At 42.8% G+C, this 16,614-nt stretch overlaps 1 protein-coding gene across 1 annotated transcript in view; it reads right to left on the bottom strand.

Moving 5' to 3' along the window:
• MAP4K3 (mitogen-activated protein kinase kinase kinase kinase 3) overlaps positions 1 to 12,282 on the bottom strand; it is a 206,572-nt gene extending 194,290 nt beyond the window's left edge. The window contains exon 1 of the mRNA XM_003795701.3: positions 11,865 to 12,282. Within this exon, the coding sequence (XP_003795749.1) occupies positions 11,865 to 11,960 (96 nt within the window). The 5' untranslated portion in view covers positions 11,961 to 12,282. The remainder of the gene's footprint in view (positions 1 to 11,864) is intronic.
• Between the last annotated feature and the right edge of the window lie 4,332 nt (positions 12,283 to 16,614).

Raw genomic sequence — 16,614 nt, 5'->3', positions numbered from 1 at the left:
CTCCACATCCTCGCCAACACCTGTCTTTTTTTTTTTTGGCCACGGCTGGGTTTGAAACCACCACCTCGGGCATATGGGACCAGGCCCTATTCCTTTGACCAAAAGGCGCTGCCCCGCCCGGCTATTTTTTTGTTGCAGTTGTCATTGTTATTTAGCTGGCTGGGGCTGGGTTCAAACCTGTCAGCCTCGGTGTATGTGGCCAGCACCCTTCCCACAGAGCTACAGGCACAGCCTCAGCAGGCTTTTATGTTTAGCTTACAAAACTGATTCTAAAATTTGTACAAAAAAGCAAAGGACTTAGAATAGATAAAAACATTTTGCAAAGGTAAAACAAAGTTGGAGGATTCATATTACCTGATTTCAAGATTTCCTATAAAACTACAGTAGGCAAGGCAGTGAGGTATTTATTGATGAGAGGACACAGACACATGTACCGCCAAGTGATTTTCATCAAAGGTGTCACAGCAACTCATTCATGACTCATTTGTATGAAGTTCTCAAAGAGCTTTTATAGTGATAAAAATCACAACAGTGACTGTAAGTGGGTGGTGAGTGGCAGTGTGGTGGTTATGATTGACTGGGAAAGGGGACAGGGGAACTTTCTGGGGTTAAGGAAATGTTCTATGTTAAGAGCACAGGTAACACAGTTGTGTACATTTGTCAAAACTCATCTAACTGGCACTTAAGATCTGTGCATGTCAGTATATGTAACTATAATTTAATTATAAAAATACAACAGCATACAAGTTTTGCAAAATATGTATACAAAAAGGGGAAGAAAATACATCAAAATATTAGAAGTAGCTCCTGGAAATAAAATTACTAGTTATTTACTTTATTATAATTTTCTTATTGTCTATTATTAAAAGATGTGCAATAATCAGAATAAAATAGGCATTTTAAAAACTTATGCCAGAATAAAAATATCTAGCTTAAACTCTACCCACTCACAGTTTATATTATTACCTTCCAAATCTGTAGCATTTTTCTTCAATAGGACATATCTCTGTACATCTTTCTGATCTCTCAGTAAAATCTGAGAAAAAGATACTGACTCTATTTTTAGTTCTTATTAGTCCTTAAGACACTGCTAAAGAATTGTTACTTTTCATAGAAAAATGAAGTAACTCATTATTAGAGTTTTTGAAGAGTAACCACAGAGTCTGTCTTTGACACACATACACTGGGGAAGGGGGGCAGAAAAGAAATCAGGCCAGGCGCAGTGCCTCACACTCCTGTAACCCTACACTCCAGAAGGCCGAGGCGGGAGGACAGTCTGAGCTCACAGGTTTGAAACCAGCCTGAGGAAGAGATCCTGCCCCTAAAAATAACCGAGTTTTGTGGCAGGCACGTGTAGCCTCCCAGCTACTCCGGAGGCTGAGGCAAGAAAATCGCTTGAGCCCAAGAATTTGAGATTGCTGTGAGCTATGACACCACAACACTCTACCTAGGCTAACAAAGTGAGTCTCTGTCTCAAAAAAAAAGAAAAAAAAGAAAAGAAATCCCACAGGTTACAGCTTTATTTTTAATCAACATATCCAGAATTCATCACTGCTTCCCCTTCTCAACTTTATGTCCTATCTTTGTACTGGATATCACTCTCCCACTATTAATTGAAGCAAATTTATAAAGCAGTAACATGCTCCTAAATCAACCTTAACATTTTGAAGTCTCCTTTGAATCAGCTTTCTCCTCCCCCGAGTCTACCCACAAAGTCCTATCAAGTTTTCTCCACGATGCTTTTCATCTGTTCCTTCCTTTCCATTCTTCACTACTGCTTTCACTGCCTGACGTATCATTTACCTCACTTAGCTTACTCTATATAAACTTCTAGAACAGCTTGATGATTCCCTAGGGGGTCGCTGGGATTTAAGGGTCTGGAAGGTCAAAACTACTTTCACATTAATACAAAAATGTTACCTGCTCCCTTTTATTGTGTTGACATTTGCACTCTGATGCAAAAGCAACACTAGTAAAACTGGTGGCGCTTCAGCAGAAATCAAAGAAATGGCCCCACAATGCACTAGCAGTCACCAAATTCTTCACTGCCCTGCACTGGGTGGGAGGGGTAGAGAGAGCAGGTTTCAAGTAACAGTGTCTTTGTTGAAATGTAAGTTTTATCAAATCTTGACCTTTGAATATATGCCATTTTAATATTCCATGTGATGAAATGGGAACTAGGCATAAAACACATCTGGTGCACAGCAAAGTACAACGGCTGTCTCAAAGAACAGCACTTGTGTGACTGTGAGATGCAAGCTGCCCTAGCCACTTTTTTCACAAAACGCCATTTTTACTCAAAATATCACGTACCCTGAATGAAAAAGCAGAATTGAGAAGCTGTTGTCTTCTATTTAATCAAATATTAAAGACACTTGCAAACGTACAATGCCGCTCTACTATCTTTTTATTTATTTATTTATTTATTGGAAAATAAAGTATTTTTCCAAAAATAATGTTTTTTACGTTAACATGTGACAGATTTATTCTTTTTTAACAAATTAATAGTTTTTAAATATCTCAGATGCATCATGTGGTAAATAACAAAAGGTGTAACATAAATGACTCTGAGGTTCTCAGTAATTTTTAAGCATGTATCCAAGTTCTGAAACCAAAAAATTTAAGAATCACAGATTGTACTTGGCAGGTATTTCTGTCCTTCCTCTCTGATCCATTCTTCTGACTGTCAGACAATACTGAGCACTTTCAACAGTATTACTCCTGTACAAAAGCCCAGCATCCTACCACTTCATATAAGAAAAATTGCAACAAGTTTACAAATTGGCCCTACACAGCCTTCTACATCAGTCCATCCTCTCTTCTAGTCTGCAAGACTTCACCCATGGAGTTACACTCACCTAGAATCACACACCACCTCCATTCACGCCTCTGCTTTCCTCCTCTCTCTCCCTGCCTCCTCCAAGTCATTTAAACCTCACTCATTCTTAGGACACACAGGGCACAAAGGAACGTTACACTTCAAAGTTTGTACTTTAGTGTACAATGAAGAGAAGATTCTTTGAGCAAGGGAAGTTGAATGATTTCTACAGAAAGAAGTTTTTTAAGAGTTTAAACAAATAAAATAAATGTCTTACTTAAACATACCTAAAGTCAAATCTTAAATTCTTCCACAGACTGAATGAATGAATGAATGAATGAATAATAAATTCTTCTACAGACTTTAAAGACTCAGGTAGGCAGTACACTGTTACATCAGGAACCTAGACTTATAATCTCAGGTCCAGGTGGTTGACACTCTGAAATGTGGCATTTTCCAGAACAAAAATCGACTGTAAAAAACAAAACTAAAGCAGAAAAGAAACATGATTTCATCTCTTGAATCATAAGGCCTTTTTGTATTGGTGAACAAAGACTTCTTCCTAAGAGCCCAATTTAATCATACATGCATTTTCAAAAAACAAAATAAAAGCACCATGTAATAGCCTGGTGACGCACAAATTCACTAATCACCAAGTGTCTTTGGTTTAAAATGACAAGAGTAACTTCAAATGGATATAATAGATATGAACATTGTTTAATATGCAGAAGACACACACATTAAACCCACTGATTTTGTTTTGGCCTAATAATAAAATACGCTTAACGCATCCTATACTTACAACTGCCAGAACTCTTAGCCCAGTGCTTCCTCCTCTGTAAAGCCTATGTGATTCTTCCCAACCAGAAACAACGGTCTTCCTCTAAACTTACATAGTTATGGATTCTCTCATGTCAGTTCATTCCACAAATCGTTTATTCAGTGTCTAACATGTGTCAGGTACTCTTCTATATTCTGGGGATACAGCAGTGAGTGAAATAAAATTACCAGGATTTACACTCTAGTGGGAGGAATAGGCAATGAACAATAAATGTGTGGTGATAATATGCCATAACGAAAAATTAAAGACCAAGCGGGGCGAGGAGACTGAGGGGGGTGGACTGCTTGAGGTCATGAGTTCAAGACCAGTCTGAGCAAAAGAAAGACCCCCATCTTTATTAAAAACAGAAAAACTAGCTGGGTGCCATGGTGGGTGCCTGTAGTCCCAGCCACTTGGGAGGCTGAGGTAAGAGGATTGCTCAAGCCCAAGAGTTTGAGATTGCTGTGAGCTATGATGCTATAGCACTCTACCCAAGGTGACAGTGACTCATGTCAAAAAAAAAAAAAGAAAGAAAGAAAAGAAAAAGAAAAGCAGAGTTCAATTTTCTATGAAGCTAATGAAACTTAAAGCTCAGGCTCCTCTGTCTGCACTCTCCAGGCCTCTCTGAGAGCTGAGAGTTACTGAGACACACAGAACATGCTGGGTGGAGAGGAGGAGCTGCTCCCCAGAAGCATTTCCTGTGAGCATTTCTGACTCAGTGCCTAAGGAAATCTCACAAGAAAGCGACCTGCCTTTAAGCTTACAGTATTTTATTGGGATATCTTTTCTCATTCTAAATATTTACTTTCAAACCAAAGTTTTTATTCTAATTTATTTGTTTTCTTAATAATGGCCCCCCCAAATTGTATAAACTTCAGGTCCCAGAAACTCTGGATCCATCCCTAATTTGGATCCCCGAAGGAGGGAGGAAGAGTGCTATTTTTTGTAGAGAGTAAGGAATGGCCTCATGAATAGGCGACATTTGAGGCTCAGTGCCCGTAGCTCAGTGATTAGGGTGCCGGCCACATACACCGAGGCTGGTGGGTTTGAGCCCAGCCTGAACCTCCTAAACAACAATGACAACTGCAACCAAAAATAGCCAGGTGTTGTGGGGGCACCTGTAGTCCCAGCTACCTGGGAGGCTGAGGCCAGAGAAACGCTTAAGCCCAAGAGTTGGAGTTTGCTGTAAGCTGTGATGTCAGAGCACTCTAACAAGGGCAACATAGTGACACTCTGTCTCAAAAGAAAAAAGGAAAAACAAGGTGACATTTGAGCTGAGACTAGGGAAAAAAGGAAGAGGATTATTCCAGGGTAGACACAGCAAGTGCAAGCAGAGCTTCACGAGCAGAACAGGTTAGATAGAAGAACAGTAGCAGGAGAAATAATGCAATAAGAAGTAATACGTGATACTAACAGCAATTAACAATGTCTGAGTACTATGTGTCAGGCACTGTTCTAAGCATCTCCATTTTAAAACAAGGGAAAACTGAGGCACAGAGAGAGGGAGTAACTGGCCCAAGGACAAAATCCTACTGAGTGATATAACTAGGCAGCCAGGCTCCAGAATCCTGTTCTTAAATTCTATACTAGGCTACAGAAAGGTAGGTTGAGCAGATTATGAAGTGTCTAGAAAATCTCTCAGGGCCAAGTAAGAGGTTTAATACGACAGAAATAAGTAAGGCAGCAAGGTTCTGGTCTTACACTATGACAGCTAATAGCAGGTACACGTTTTATGTTCCTATAAATACCAAGTTTTAAGCCTTGCCATTTTTGCTACTCTACTCACAGTCTCTGACACATTTCCTCTCATTACAGCTATTCAATATAGGATGGCTTTTCAATGTACTCTTATGAGAGAACTTACTGTTTATTTTCAATACAAAATAATGTATTAGATGTGCTTTCACAAATAAATACACAGATCAAAGCTTGGAGGTAAGTATCTCCAAGAAATACTTTAGAGAGTCTAAAGAGATCTACTTTAGGCAATAAGATCCATATCAAAGTCAGATAATCTGGGGTCTTATTTGTTTGGTTTAAAGCTTTCTAGAGAAATTACTTGCCTATCTGTTCCACTGCCAACCTCCACCTCAAATAGCTACTGATGCTGGAAAAGTCTATCACTTCAAATGATCTTACTGAAGTTTGGGGCCATTACCTGTTGTCTCTCTAGACCAGGGGTCTTCAAACTTTTTAAACACGGGGCCAGTTCACTGTCCCTCAGACTGCTGGAGGGCCGGACTGCGGGCCTGGGATGAGTCGGCTGCTAAGCAGGACAGTCAGCGGTGGTAAAAACACTCAGTGGGCTGGATAAATGTCCTCAGCAGGCCATAGTTTGAGGACCCCTGCATCTAGACTTTATCCTTCATGGAAATAAAAGTGAGCATAACACCAGATAACCATGTTTGAATTTCCTTTCTAAATGCTTCAGCTCTTCACGTTCTTCACCAAAGGAAAATGTTCCAAAAAAGGTTCTCACAAATGCTGAGTATAACGGAAGAGTTAGTCTTTGATAAACAGAATACCTTGAAAGATGCATAATTACCAATAAGCCAATACATAATGCTCTAAATACATACAAGTTGGTTTCCTGATTTCACTGCCCACACTTCGGTTTTCCCCCCATCAGCTTTCACAGCAACTGCAAATCTAGACTACCAGGTGAAAGCTACCTGGATAGATTCTCAAGTAAAGGGAACAGCTTCCAAACACACAGATTAAAAACCAGTATCAATGTTTCCAAAGCATGTTCTTCAAGACACTAGTACTAAGGACAAGCAATAATTATTACAGGGGAATAAAAAAATTCTAAGTTTGGAGTTTGCTAGGTTAAGCAAAGTTTAACAGGCTTCTTTACCATAGGACTTCTCAGTCTTTACTCATAGTATGGCTTTCCCTGAAGCAACCTGTCTAACCTTTGGAAAATGCCTGTGTATAGACTTTGAAAAATGTCTATGAACTCCAGTTTAGAAGTAAAAGATAACTTTAAGGGTTCCAGCCTTTTAGTAAATTGTCAATTCCGGGACTTTTGACAAAAGTTGGATATGAGGAAAGGCATACATTTGGAGAAGGGTGTCAGCTGAGACAATGGCAGGAGAAAAGCACAAGCAGGAGACCAGTGCTGGGAGCTTCTCACAGGGACCAGGCTAAAGGCATGAGACTAGATGAGATACTTCCTAGAAACACATGAAGACTACTCCTTAAAAGCCTCTTTAGCCTTTATCCTATCTCTAGCTTTACTATCCCCTGTTTCTTTCTAGAAGTAAGGACATGATGTCTTTAAGGGTAGGAATAACAAATTTAAACTAGAAAACTGTCTGAAAAAAGATGGCACAATGCATGTGAAAATCATATTAAACACTGACATTATGATCTAGTACAGTACTACCTACTTTGCCAAGAAAACTCTTTCAAAAGATTAATCTACTAATTATTTGTTCTTTTCTTTTTCAGATCATTCATCTCTTCAAGAATGCAATGAATGCTACAAGACATCTCTACAGAAAAGTAAGAATACACACAACATGACACCTACTAATTTCAGAGCTCCTCAGAAGCCTCCTGAGGTTCAGTGAAAGAGCTCTAGATGTCAACTGCTAGGTCCCTAGGTAACCCCAGCTGCAGATACTTCATGACAGATAAAAGTCTGCCGGGGGAGGTGGCTGAGGCCTATAACCCCAGCACTCTGGGAGGCCGAGGCAGGAGGATCACTGGAACTCAGCAAGACCAACCTGAGCAAGATTAAGACCCCATCTCTACTAAAAACAGAAAAAAAAAATATAGCTGGACATGGTGGCATACACCTGCAGTCCCAGCTATTCAGGAGGCTGAGGCAAGAAGATCCCCTGAGCCCAGGAGTTTGAGGTTGCTGTGAGCTAGGTTGACACCAGAGCACTCTAGTGTGTCTCTCACACACACACAAAAACGTAAGCTACAATTTCTTTGTTTGTTTAGTGTATCTAAGTACTTTAAGACTATAGAGATGGGGCGGCACATGTGGCTCAAAGGAGAAGGGCTCTGGTCCCATATGCCCGAGGTGGCGGGTTCAAACCCAGCCCCGGCCAAAAACTACCAAAAAAAAAAAAAAAAAGACTATAGAGATGAAATAAATGTCTATTTCGATTGACCTTAAAAAAATAAAGATAACTTATTCTTTGGGTAAAACTTGAGTCATTTATTTAATACTAAAAGCAGAAGGGCATATTATGGTAATAATACCTTCACAACAAAACAGCTCTGAGAGGCGAAGTGATTTTACAAGATCACAAAGCTAATAAATCCCAGATCATTCACATCATACTTTAGCCCTTTTTAACTAAACCATGACACTTAATATAATAAATACTGTATTACATTGGTTTCAAAATAAAAACCCCTTAAAATACCAACCTTCCAAGTCTGACTACAATTAATTAGGCCCCTAACTTCACTACTTAATCCAATCATTCCATTTTTAGTACCTAAATGCTAACAAATTAAGGAGCAAATTATACACACTGGTTTTTGAAAACAAAATATAGTCCTTTCTAATTAATCAACACAATTAGTATAAACAGGAGAAATATGAAACAGCAAAACAAATACAAAACAATATGTATCTTTATAGCGTAAATGTGATTATAGACAAAAATACAAATAGTTTAAGATTGGGAGGCCAGATGCAGTGGCTCACACCTATAATCTTACCACTCTAGGAGGTGGAGGTGGGTGGATCACTTGAGGTCACTAGTGTGAGATCAGCCTGAGCAAGAGTGAGACCCCATCGCCACGAAACATGAAAAAAAAAAAACTGAGGCAAGAGGTTCACTTGAGCCCAAGAGTTTGAGGTTGCTGTGAGCTATGACACTATGGCACTCTACCAAGGGCAACAAAGTGAGACTGTATCTCAAAAAATAAAAAGATTTGGGTTTAGCAGGTGGGAGTATGATGCCAAAAACTACATGAAGTTTCTGCTTTGGTCCCTGGTATTAGAAAAGTCTGGCAGGCAGGGATCAAGCATCTATTCTGATGTCCACTTGGCAGACTACAAAAACTGTGAGGTCTGGCTGCACAGCAGGAGTTAGGCATTATTAATCCCTAGTAACTTAGAGTGTGGCTACAACTCAAACGCTAAACTAAATGTGTACCCTAAGTTTCTCCACTGGAAATGAAGTAATACATTATTTGCCCATATCCTATCTTTAGAGAGGCATCCCTGGTTAAGAATGCAGTCTTTGGCTCGGCGCCTATAGCTCAACCGGCTAAGGCGCCAGCCACGTACACCTAAGGTGGCGGGTTCGAATCCCCAGCCTGGACCCGCCAAACAACAATGACGGCTGCAACCAAAAAATAGCCGGGCGTTGTGGCGGGCACCTGTGGTCCCAGCTACTTGGGAGGCGGAGGCAGGAGACTCGCTTGAGCCCAGGAGTTGGAGGTTGCTGTGAGCTGTAATGCCACGGCACTCTACCCAGGGGGACAGCTTGAGGCTCTGTCTCAAAAAAAAAAAAAAAAAAAAGAATGCAGTCTTTAACTGATTTGAATTTTAGCTCTAACTATAACTTTGGCAAGTTAATCTCTCTGTGCCTCAGTTTCTTCAACTTCTTTTTTTTTTTTTTTTTGAGACAGAGCCTCAAGCTGTCCCCCTGGGTAGAGTGCCATGGCATCACAGCTCACAGCAACCTCCAACTCCTGGGCTCAAGCGAGTCTCCTGCCTCAGCCTCCCAAGTAGCTGGGACTACAGGCGCCCGCCACAACGCCTGGCCATTTTTTGGTTGCAGCCATCATTGTTGTTTGGCAGGCCCGGGCTGGGGATTCGAACCCGACACCTTAGGTGTATGTGGCTGGCACCTTAGCCGCTTGAGCCACAGGTGCCGAGCCTCAACTTCAAAAGAAGTCAGGAACAGCATCTATCTCATAAGGTTATTGTTAGAAATAAGCAGAAAAATCTTAGGAAAGTGTCTGGCAAGTAATAAGCACTCCATAAATGTCAGCCAGTATTATCATTATTTTAAGCAGATGACAAGATTAATCAATTTTAATTTTGACTCTATTGCACTTAAAAAATTACAGGCCCTTTTTTTTTACTTTTTAATCATGTGGCTCAACTGTCTTTTTTTTTTTTTAAATACAGTAGAACTTCTATCAGTTGACTACCCAAGACACTGTAACAAACTGGTCAACATACGGAGGTGGTCAACATAAGGAACTAGGCCTTCTGTACTGATTCACGTATGTGGTAGGTGTCTCGTCTATGAAAAGCAGGAAAACTTAAGGAGGTGGTCAATGTAGGGAGGTGGGCAACTATGGAAGATCTACTGTACTGCAAATACGTGGCCAATTATTCTTGTAAAGAACTCTAAAAGAACTTATTGTACACACTGCCACCTAAGACTTATACATTCCTAAGGTTTTAGTTAACTTTTCATATGAATATAATTGGACAATTCACCTCCTACCCAGCCAGTCATTAGCTACCTGCATCCATCCACTTCTACTTTCACAGTCATCACCATATTCTAAAACATCATTATTCTTACCTGGACTATCACAATGGCCTCCTAACTGCCCTCTCCCTCCATTCCACTCTTCACACTGCAGTATGGCGATCTCTTGAAAATCTTAACCTAACTTTACTCTGTTGCTTAAAATCCTGCAATAGCTCCCGGCTGTCCTAAAGAGAAGTCCAATTTCCTTACCAGAGCTAAGAGGCTTGCAAGATGTAGGGCCATGCTCCCTCTCTGACTGCTCAGGCTATACAGACCTTCTTTCAAAACCAGACCTCAGAGCTCCCATTATCGGACATAATCCCTTCTCTCCATTGCCCTAAGAATGCCTAATCACCTTTCAGATCTCAACTAAAAGGTGATGAGCCTCTGACTCCCCAAACAAGAACAGGTCTGCCTGTTACATGCTCTCATAACCCTAATCCTAATACTCTACAGCACAAAATAAAACTGCAATAAAGTATTCAAATGGCTGCTGAATGTTGTTCTTGTCTAAAATAACAGAAACGCCTAGTAGGATTTGGGACCACATCTTTTACTGCTACAACTCAAGTACCTAGATGCTTAGTGCCTTATGTACTGTAGGTGCACTCAATACACCTGTATCGTCTACCCGGGTAAGTGATCTCATAACCACAATAGTGAAAAGCAAACCATCCCCAAAACAAGACTAATTCAGAACACACACGCACTGTTTCAAATAGTAAAGTTGAGGCTAAACTTTCCAAGGTAAAATTAAGTTTCTTTGTGTGTATCCTCAGGTGTTATGTGAAACAGCAGGAGTTCAACTTCAGTTACCAGTAATAAGATACACAACTCAATCCAGACTGCTGCCACATTTGGCACCATCCTCCTCTCTTCTTGGCAGTCCCTGGGAGGCCAAAAGTTGAGCTGGCCAGGGAAGAGTGATTTATCTTCCCACATTTAGAAGTGGTCCCTCTGCAACAGGAATGCTGTACTACTAATGGACTTTGAATTCTAACCTTGTCAAACCAGTACCTATCCTAAGTATTCGATTCACTTTAAAAAACAAACAAACAAAAAAGCTGATTCCTGAGTGTCACTGACAAAAACAAGTTTGAAAGGCATCACAGTCCAATTCGACTAGGTAAATACAATGTTGCTCTTTCCTCCTCCCCCTGAAAAATCCCCCCTCCCACAATACTAACTGGATTTCTTTCACAAAAGAAAAGTCATTACTTGGGAACTTAAAAGAAACTGATAGGCGGTTGCTAAGAAGCTAAAGGCTGAGGACAGTCGATGGAGGGTGAGCAGCGTATCAACTACTACCAACCTAGTGGGCAGGAGCTCTCAACCTACAGCGGACATAACCCAGGACTGTGAAACACGCAGGTCTGACAACGCCAACCCCTGCTGCCTGGTTCGTCGCACTGACCCTGCCAATGCAACAAACGCCCAGACCTCTGCACTGCCAAGAGCACAGTGGCTCACTCACGTTCAGCCCTTCCCTGGAACTGCGCGCAGGAGGGGAGGTGTCAAAGATCACGTCCAGGGCAGGGCTCAGGTCAGGACTAGGAGGTCTCGGGGTTAAACATTTGGCCCTTTGTTCAACCCCAGGCGGCAGAACCCTCTGCGCCCGCTCCTCCTCCTCCCCCACTGCTCCCGGGCGCCAGCGTCTCCCAAGGCAGCGCGGACTCGGACGCCGAGGCTCCCGGAACCCCCGGCCCTCCCTGCGCAGAGTGGGGACCCCGCGGCCTCGGCGGCGCGCGGCCCCTGTCTTTACCTTGTAGACGTCGCCGTAGGTGCCGCTGCCGATGCGCTGAATCAGCTCGAAGTCCTCCTGCGGGTTCCGGCGGGACAGATCGAAGCCGGGGTTCATGGCGGGCCCCGGGTGCCCCCCGCCTCCCTCCCGGGCAGGGGAGGGGGGGCGCTCAGGGGGCCACACGGAGAGTGGGCGCCGCGGCCGGCCCCCTGCTCCCCTGGCGGTCACAATCGCCCAGCTCCACGCTGCGGCCGCTGCCGCTCCCCTCACGCAGTCGCCGCCGCCGCCGCCGCCGCCGGCCTAACCGTCCCCGCCCCCCGCAGCCGGCCGCCGCGCCGAGCCGGGTCACACCCACAAGGAGAGCAGAACGCTCGCAGCCCCTCGCTCGGGGTGAAACTCCAACATGGCTTCCGCTTTCGCCGCTCCTCCCCCTCCCCTTACTCCGGCTCCTCCGCCCTCCTCCCCCTTTTCCCGGCTCCGGCCCGACTGCGCAGCCGCGATCCCAGAGGGAGCTCTCCCAAGCCCGGCGCGCGCCCGCCCCTGTGCGCGCCCCGCCTTCGCGCGCCTCCCCGGCGGGAGCTGGGCCTCCTCCGCGTTCCCGAGCTGCGGGCTCGGCCGCGCGGCCGCCAGGCGCTCGGGAGGTTTGCCTGCCCCCGGGACCGCGGGAAGGACAGGCAGAAAGTGGCTCCTCTTCGCTTCTGATTCCCCTCCATGGACAAAGTTTGACGTTTCTGTATCTGGTCCTTGTCCTAAGCAGGTAGTATAATTGGCAAGGTAGCTAGTGTCCCAAATTATTATTATGATTATTTTTAGACTCAACTACACATAGGTTACAACCGAGTACCGCAGCGTCTCTAGGACTGCGGGAGGCGGTCGCCCAACACACTCTGAGAAAAGGCCCCTAGAAAAGTGAGCTGTGCTTACTTCTATACGGCACACTCGGGCCGCTGGAGTTGGCCAGCCGGGGTGCGAAAGAGGGGAGGTGTGTGGAGTGGGCAGGGCAAGAAAGCCCTGGGGAAAGCTGGCGGGAGCAGCTGTCCACTCCCACGCCCTGCACGCGTGGGAGGCAGGCAGAGCGCAGAACTAAAGCGAGACTGACCTCCCGGGATTATCAAAGACTGGCGGCCACTGGACAAGCTGTCAAGCAAAGCTGCAAAGGAGAGGTTGTGCAGGGTGGAGTGTGGACCAGGTCCACTACCGCACCTGAAATGTAAACACCTGATGATCTGGAAGCTCTTTAACTCCGACCTTACCTACCAAAGCTCCACCCTGCTTAGGACCCAGATTGCGAGCGTAGCATGCAAACTCTGTGGATACCAGCTCCTACTGTTGATACATGTAGGTAATGGAGGGTTAACTTTTCTGTTCTCAGTAAACTGCCCAGTAGGCATTTCCAAAAGCTTTAATCAACTGGGTGATGGCCATTGCACGGCAATAACAGGTTGGGTTTTTGCTTCAGAAATGCTTTCCTAATCCCTTTAGGCAACAGCTTCCAGCCACTAATATTCCCTAATGCCCTGTGGCTCCTGAGAAACTAGGTCTCATCAAACCTGTCAAACAATATAATCAAATAATAGTCAAGCAAACTACTTGTGGATAAGTGCTGTATATAATTAATAAAGATCTTTTCAGGCCTTTTGCTTACGGTAAAATTGTATACTTAATACATTCTTAGAGAAATTGCTTGTATTGAGTATCCGACCAAAAGAAGTTGGAAAATGGTCATCTTCACCTGTACAAATAGCCTTTCAATTATCTAATTTTTAATTGTTTTAAAGAATCAGTAATATGAGAGTATCAATTAACTTCCTACCCTAGAAGTACATATCATTGAATTTCTTCTGATGGATATATTTCTAGAATTCACCTCCTAACTATGAATGTTATTCCATAACTAAGGATCCTGCTTTTGCCTGTTACCTTCCTTGAACGGATTATCCAGGGATCCCCTGTGAAAGAAACCTTGCTAACTTTTTGTACATAAAATAAAGTTTAAAAAAACAAGACAACTTGTTTAAAGCACTTGCCCAGGACCCAGAGAGTAGGATTCCCTTCAGTTTGTCCACATTTGGAGAATTGTTTGGCCAAGATAATTAGCCCAGAATTCAGATAAGCAGACCTAACAAACCATCCCAAATAGAAACCAGTTCTACTCCCTTTCTCTGCCTTTTTAATACCCGAAAGCCAAATTCTGGGGACTGAATACTGCGCAAGAAAGTTCTAATGGTTTCACTGTTTTGTTTGCTGAGATTATCATCTGTGCAAATAACTCAGCACTCATATCACTAATAGACTTCTTTCAAAAGGAAAAGACATTTCAGTAGGGCTGGACCAGTCTTTAAAGTTTTGTTTGTTCCATTTTGGCAGGGCCAAACTAGTCCTTTTGAAAAGAGGTGGATTTTCATGTAAGGGCCTGATTCACCTTATAGGTTACAACATAAATAAAAAAGCTTTTGCACTTACCTGCTCACAAAGAATAAAATATTTTTTCTTTGTAATATATACATATAGCCAAATCTAGTGCCTTTTTTCCTGTTCTAACACTCCTCAATTTTGATAGATGTGTCAATAATGATCATACTTTTCCTAGAATCAGAGAAAGAGTTTCCCTCTTCTATGATAAGAAGTACCTTTAGAAGTCACCTGATCTTTTCAATTCAGGAGTTGTTTCTATAGCATCTCTCCTAGATTTTCTGCTGCTTGACTACAGTTAATAAAAGGGTCAACTGATTCTCAAAAGCAACCCACATCATTGTGAGATAGTATTAGTGACTGATCATATTAACTAATAGAAAAATAATAATATCTGATATTACCAAGTATTTACAAGGAACTGAGCCAAGTACTTTCCATGTATTACCTCATTTAATTCGTGCAACAACCTGATGGCACAGGTATCTCCATTTTATGAGGCACAGACAGATTACACTGCTGAAAGCATCACAGAAAGCTCAAATTGGAACAGAGGCAGTGTGACACCAAACGCCACACTCTTTGCCACTGGTCTACAGTCTCTGTACCGTATATATATTTTTTAATTTCCCTAATGCTAAGCCAAAATTTATCTACTTGCGATTTAGTTAGCGCCAATGATTAGATTCTGGTGTATTAAATACATACACGAAAAGTCACAGTGCTTGTCCTCAGGGAGTTTGCAATCTCACAAAATAGGGTGAGAAGTACAGAGGAGGGGCCAGACATGAGGAAATTTTAGGAATGAGGTTAAAGCTGATGGAGGTGCCCGTAGCTCAGTTGGCAAGGGACCCAGCCATACATCTAGGGTGGCAGGTTCAAACCCTGCCTGGGTCTGCTGAGCGATAATGACAACTGCAACCAAAAAATAGCCGGACGTTGTGATGGGTGCCTGTAGTCCCAGCTACTTGGGAGGCTGAGGCAAGAAAATCACTTAAGCCCAAGAGTTGGAGGTTGCTGTGAACTGTGATACCATGGCATTCTACCGAGGGTGACATAGAGAAATTCTATCTCAAAAAAAAAAAAAAGAAAGAAAGAAAGAAAAAGAAATAGAAAGTTATACTTTAAAAAGTCAGGAACTGGCTCATGAAGACCTTGTAGTTTGTTGAGTTATCATGTGTTTAAGCTGCAGAGGTCTAGGAGGTTATGTAGCCTAGCCTAGCATATCTCTTGCCCAGGCTACCTTGGTTTAAATCTTGTCCCTATTCCCTTACTGAAGGGAAATAACTCAAGAGATAATTGGAAGATAGAATTCGTGGGCCTGGGAAGTTGAGGAAGTGCAGAATCATGAGTGGCATGCAGGCTTCTAGCTTGGGTAGTTGGGAGGATTGTGATAGCATTTGCCATAAAAGGGTAACTGGTATTATCTGGGGTAGTGTTTTAGCACCGGATCAAAGTAGATTCTGCCTTGTGCCTGTATTTAAGGTGCTCAATTGGAAATGTAAAATTAGTGATAAATGTGTGGGTCTGAAACAAAAAGATCTCAGGTCTGATTTTTAGATTTGAGGAGTCAAAATTCTAAAAAATATATTGAGCATCTGTCATAGGCCAGATACCACATTAGATTTTGATGATGCAATAGATTGAGAATACAGACAAGTTTTCAGGGAATTACTTTACAGTGAGATAGGTACAGAGGAGCAGAATTTGAAGGAAATACTAGATGCCCCTAGGGCTAATAATTTGGCTCTTTTTGGAACCTATATATATATTTTTTTCTTTTCTTTCTTTTTTTTTTTTTTTGAGAGAGAGAGTCTCAAGCTGTCTCCCTGGGTAGGCTGTCCTGGCGTCATCGCTCACAGCAACTTCCAACACTTGGACTCAGAAATCCTCTTGCCTTAGTTTTTCTATTTTATTACAGACAGGGATCTCACTTTTGCTCAGGCTGGTCTCAAACTCCTGAACTCAAGCAATCCACCAGCCTCAGCCTCCCAGAGGTAGATTACAGGCGTAAGCCACTGCACCCAGCCTGGAACTAATATATGTTTTTTATCTTAAATCAATATTTTTTAAAACATGTACTCAACATACATTTACAGGCACAGCAGAGCTCTGCCTGGCTGTGGGTAGAGCTGGGAGTTCTCAGGTGCCAGTTCCCAGCCTCCACTCTTACTATGGGCAATTCAGCTCAGTTTCAGATTTGCATACATACTAATGCAATGGAGGTTTTATTAGCATTTTGGGTGGGACAAATTTTTCTTGTGTGGGATGGTCCCTATACATTATAATGTCCCTACCCCCTCTGTGTCAATACTGCTCCCAGCCATACTGACAACAACAAAAGTGGCCACACGTATTT

This window comes from Otolemur garnettii, unplaced genomic scaffold (assembly GCF_000181295.1).
Source record: "Otolemur garnettii isolate 467f Iridium unplaced genomic scaffold, OtoGar3 scaffold00095, whole genome shotgun sequence".
NCBI classification, from domain to species: domain Eukaryota; kingdom Metazoa; phylum Chordata; class Mammalia; order Primates; family Galagidae; genus Otolemur; species Otolemur garnettii.
Note: the sequence above shows the minus strand (reverse complement) of the source record. Positions and strands in the feature narration are given on the sequence as shown.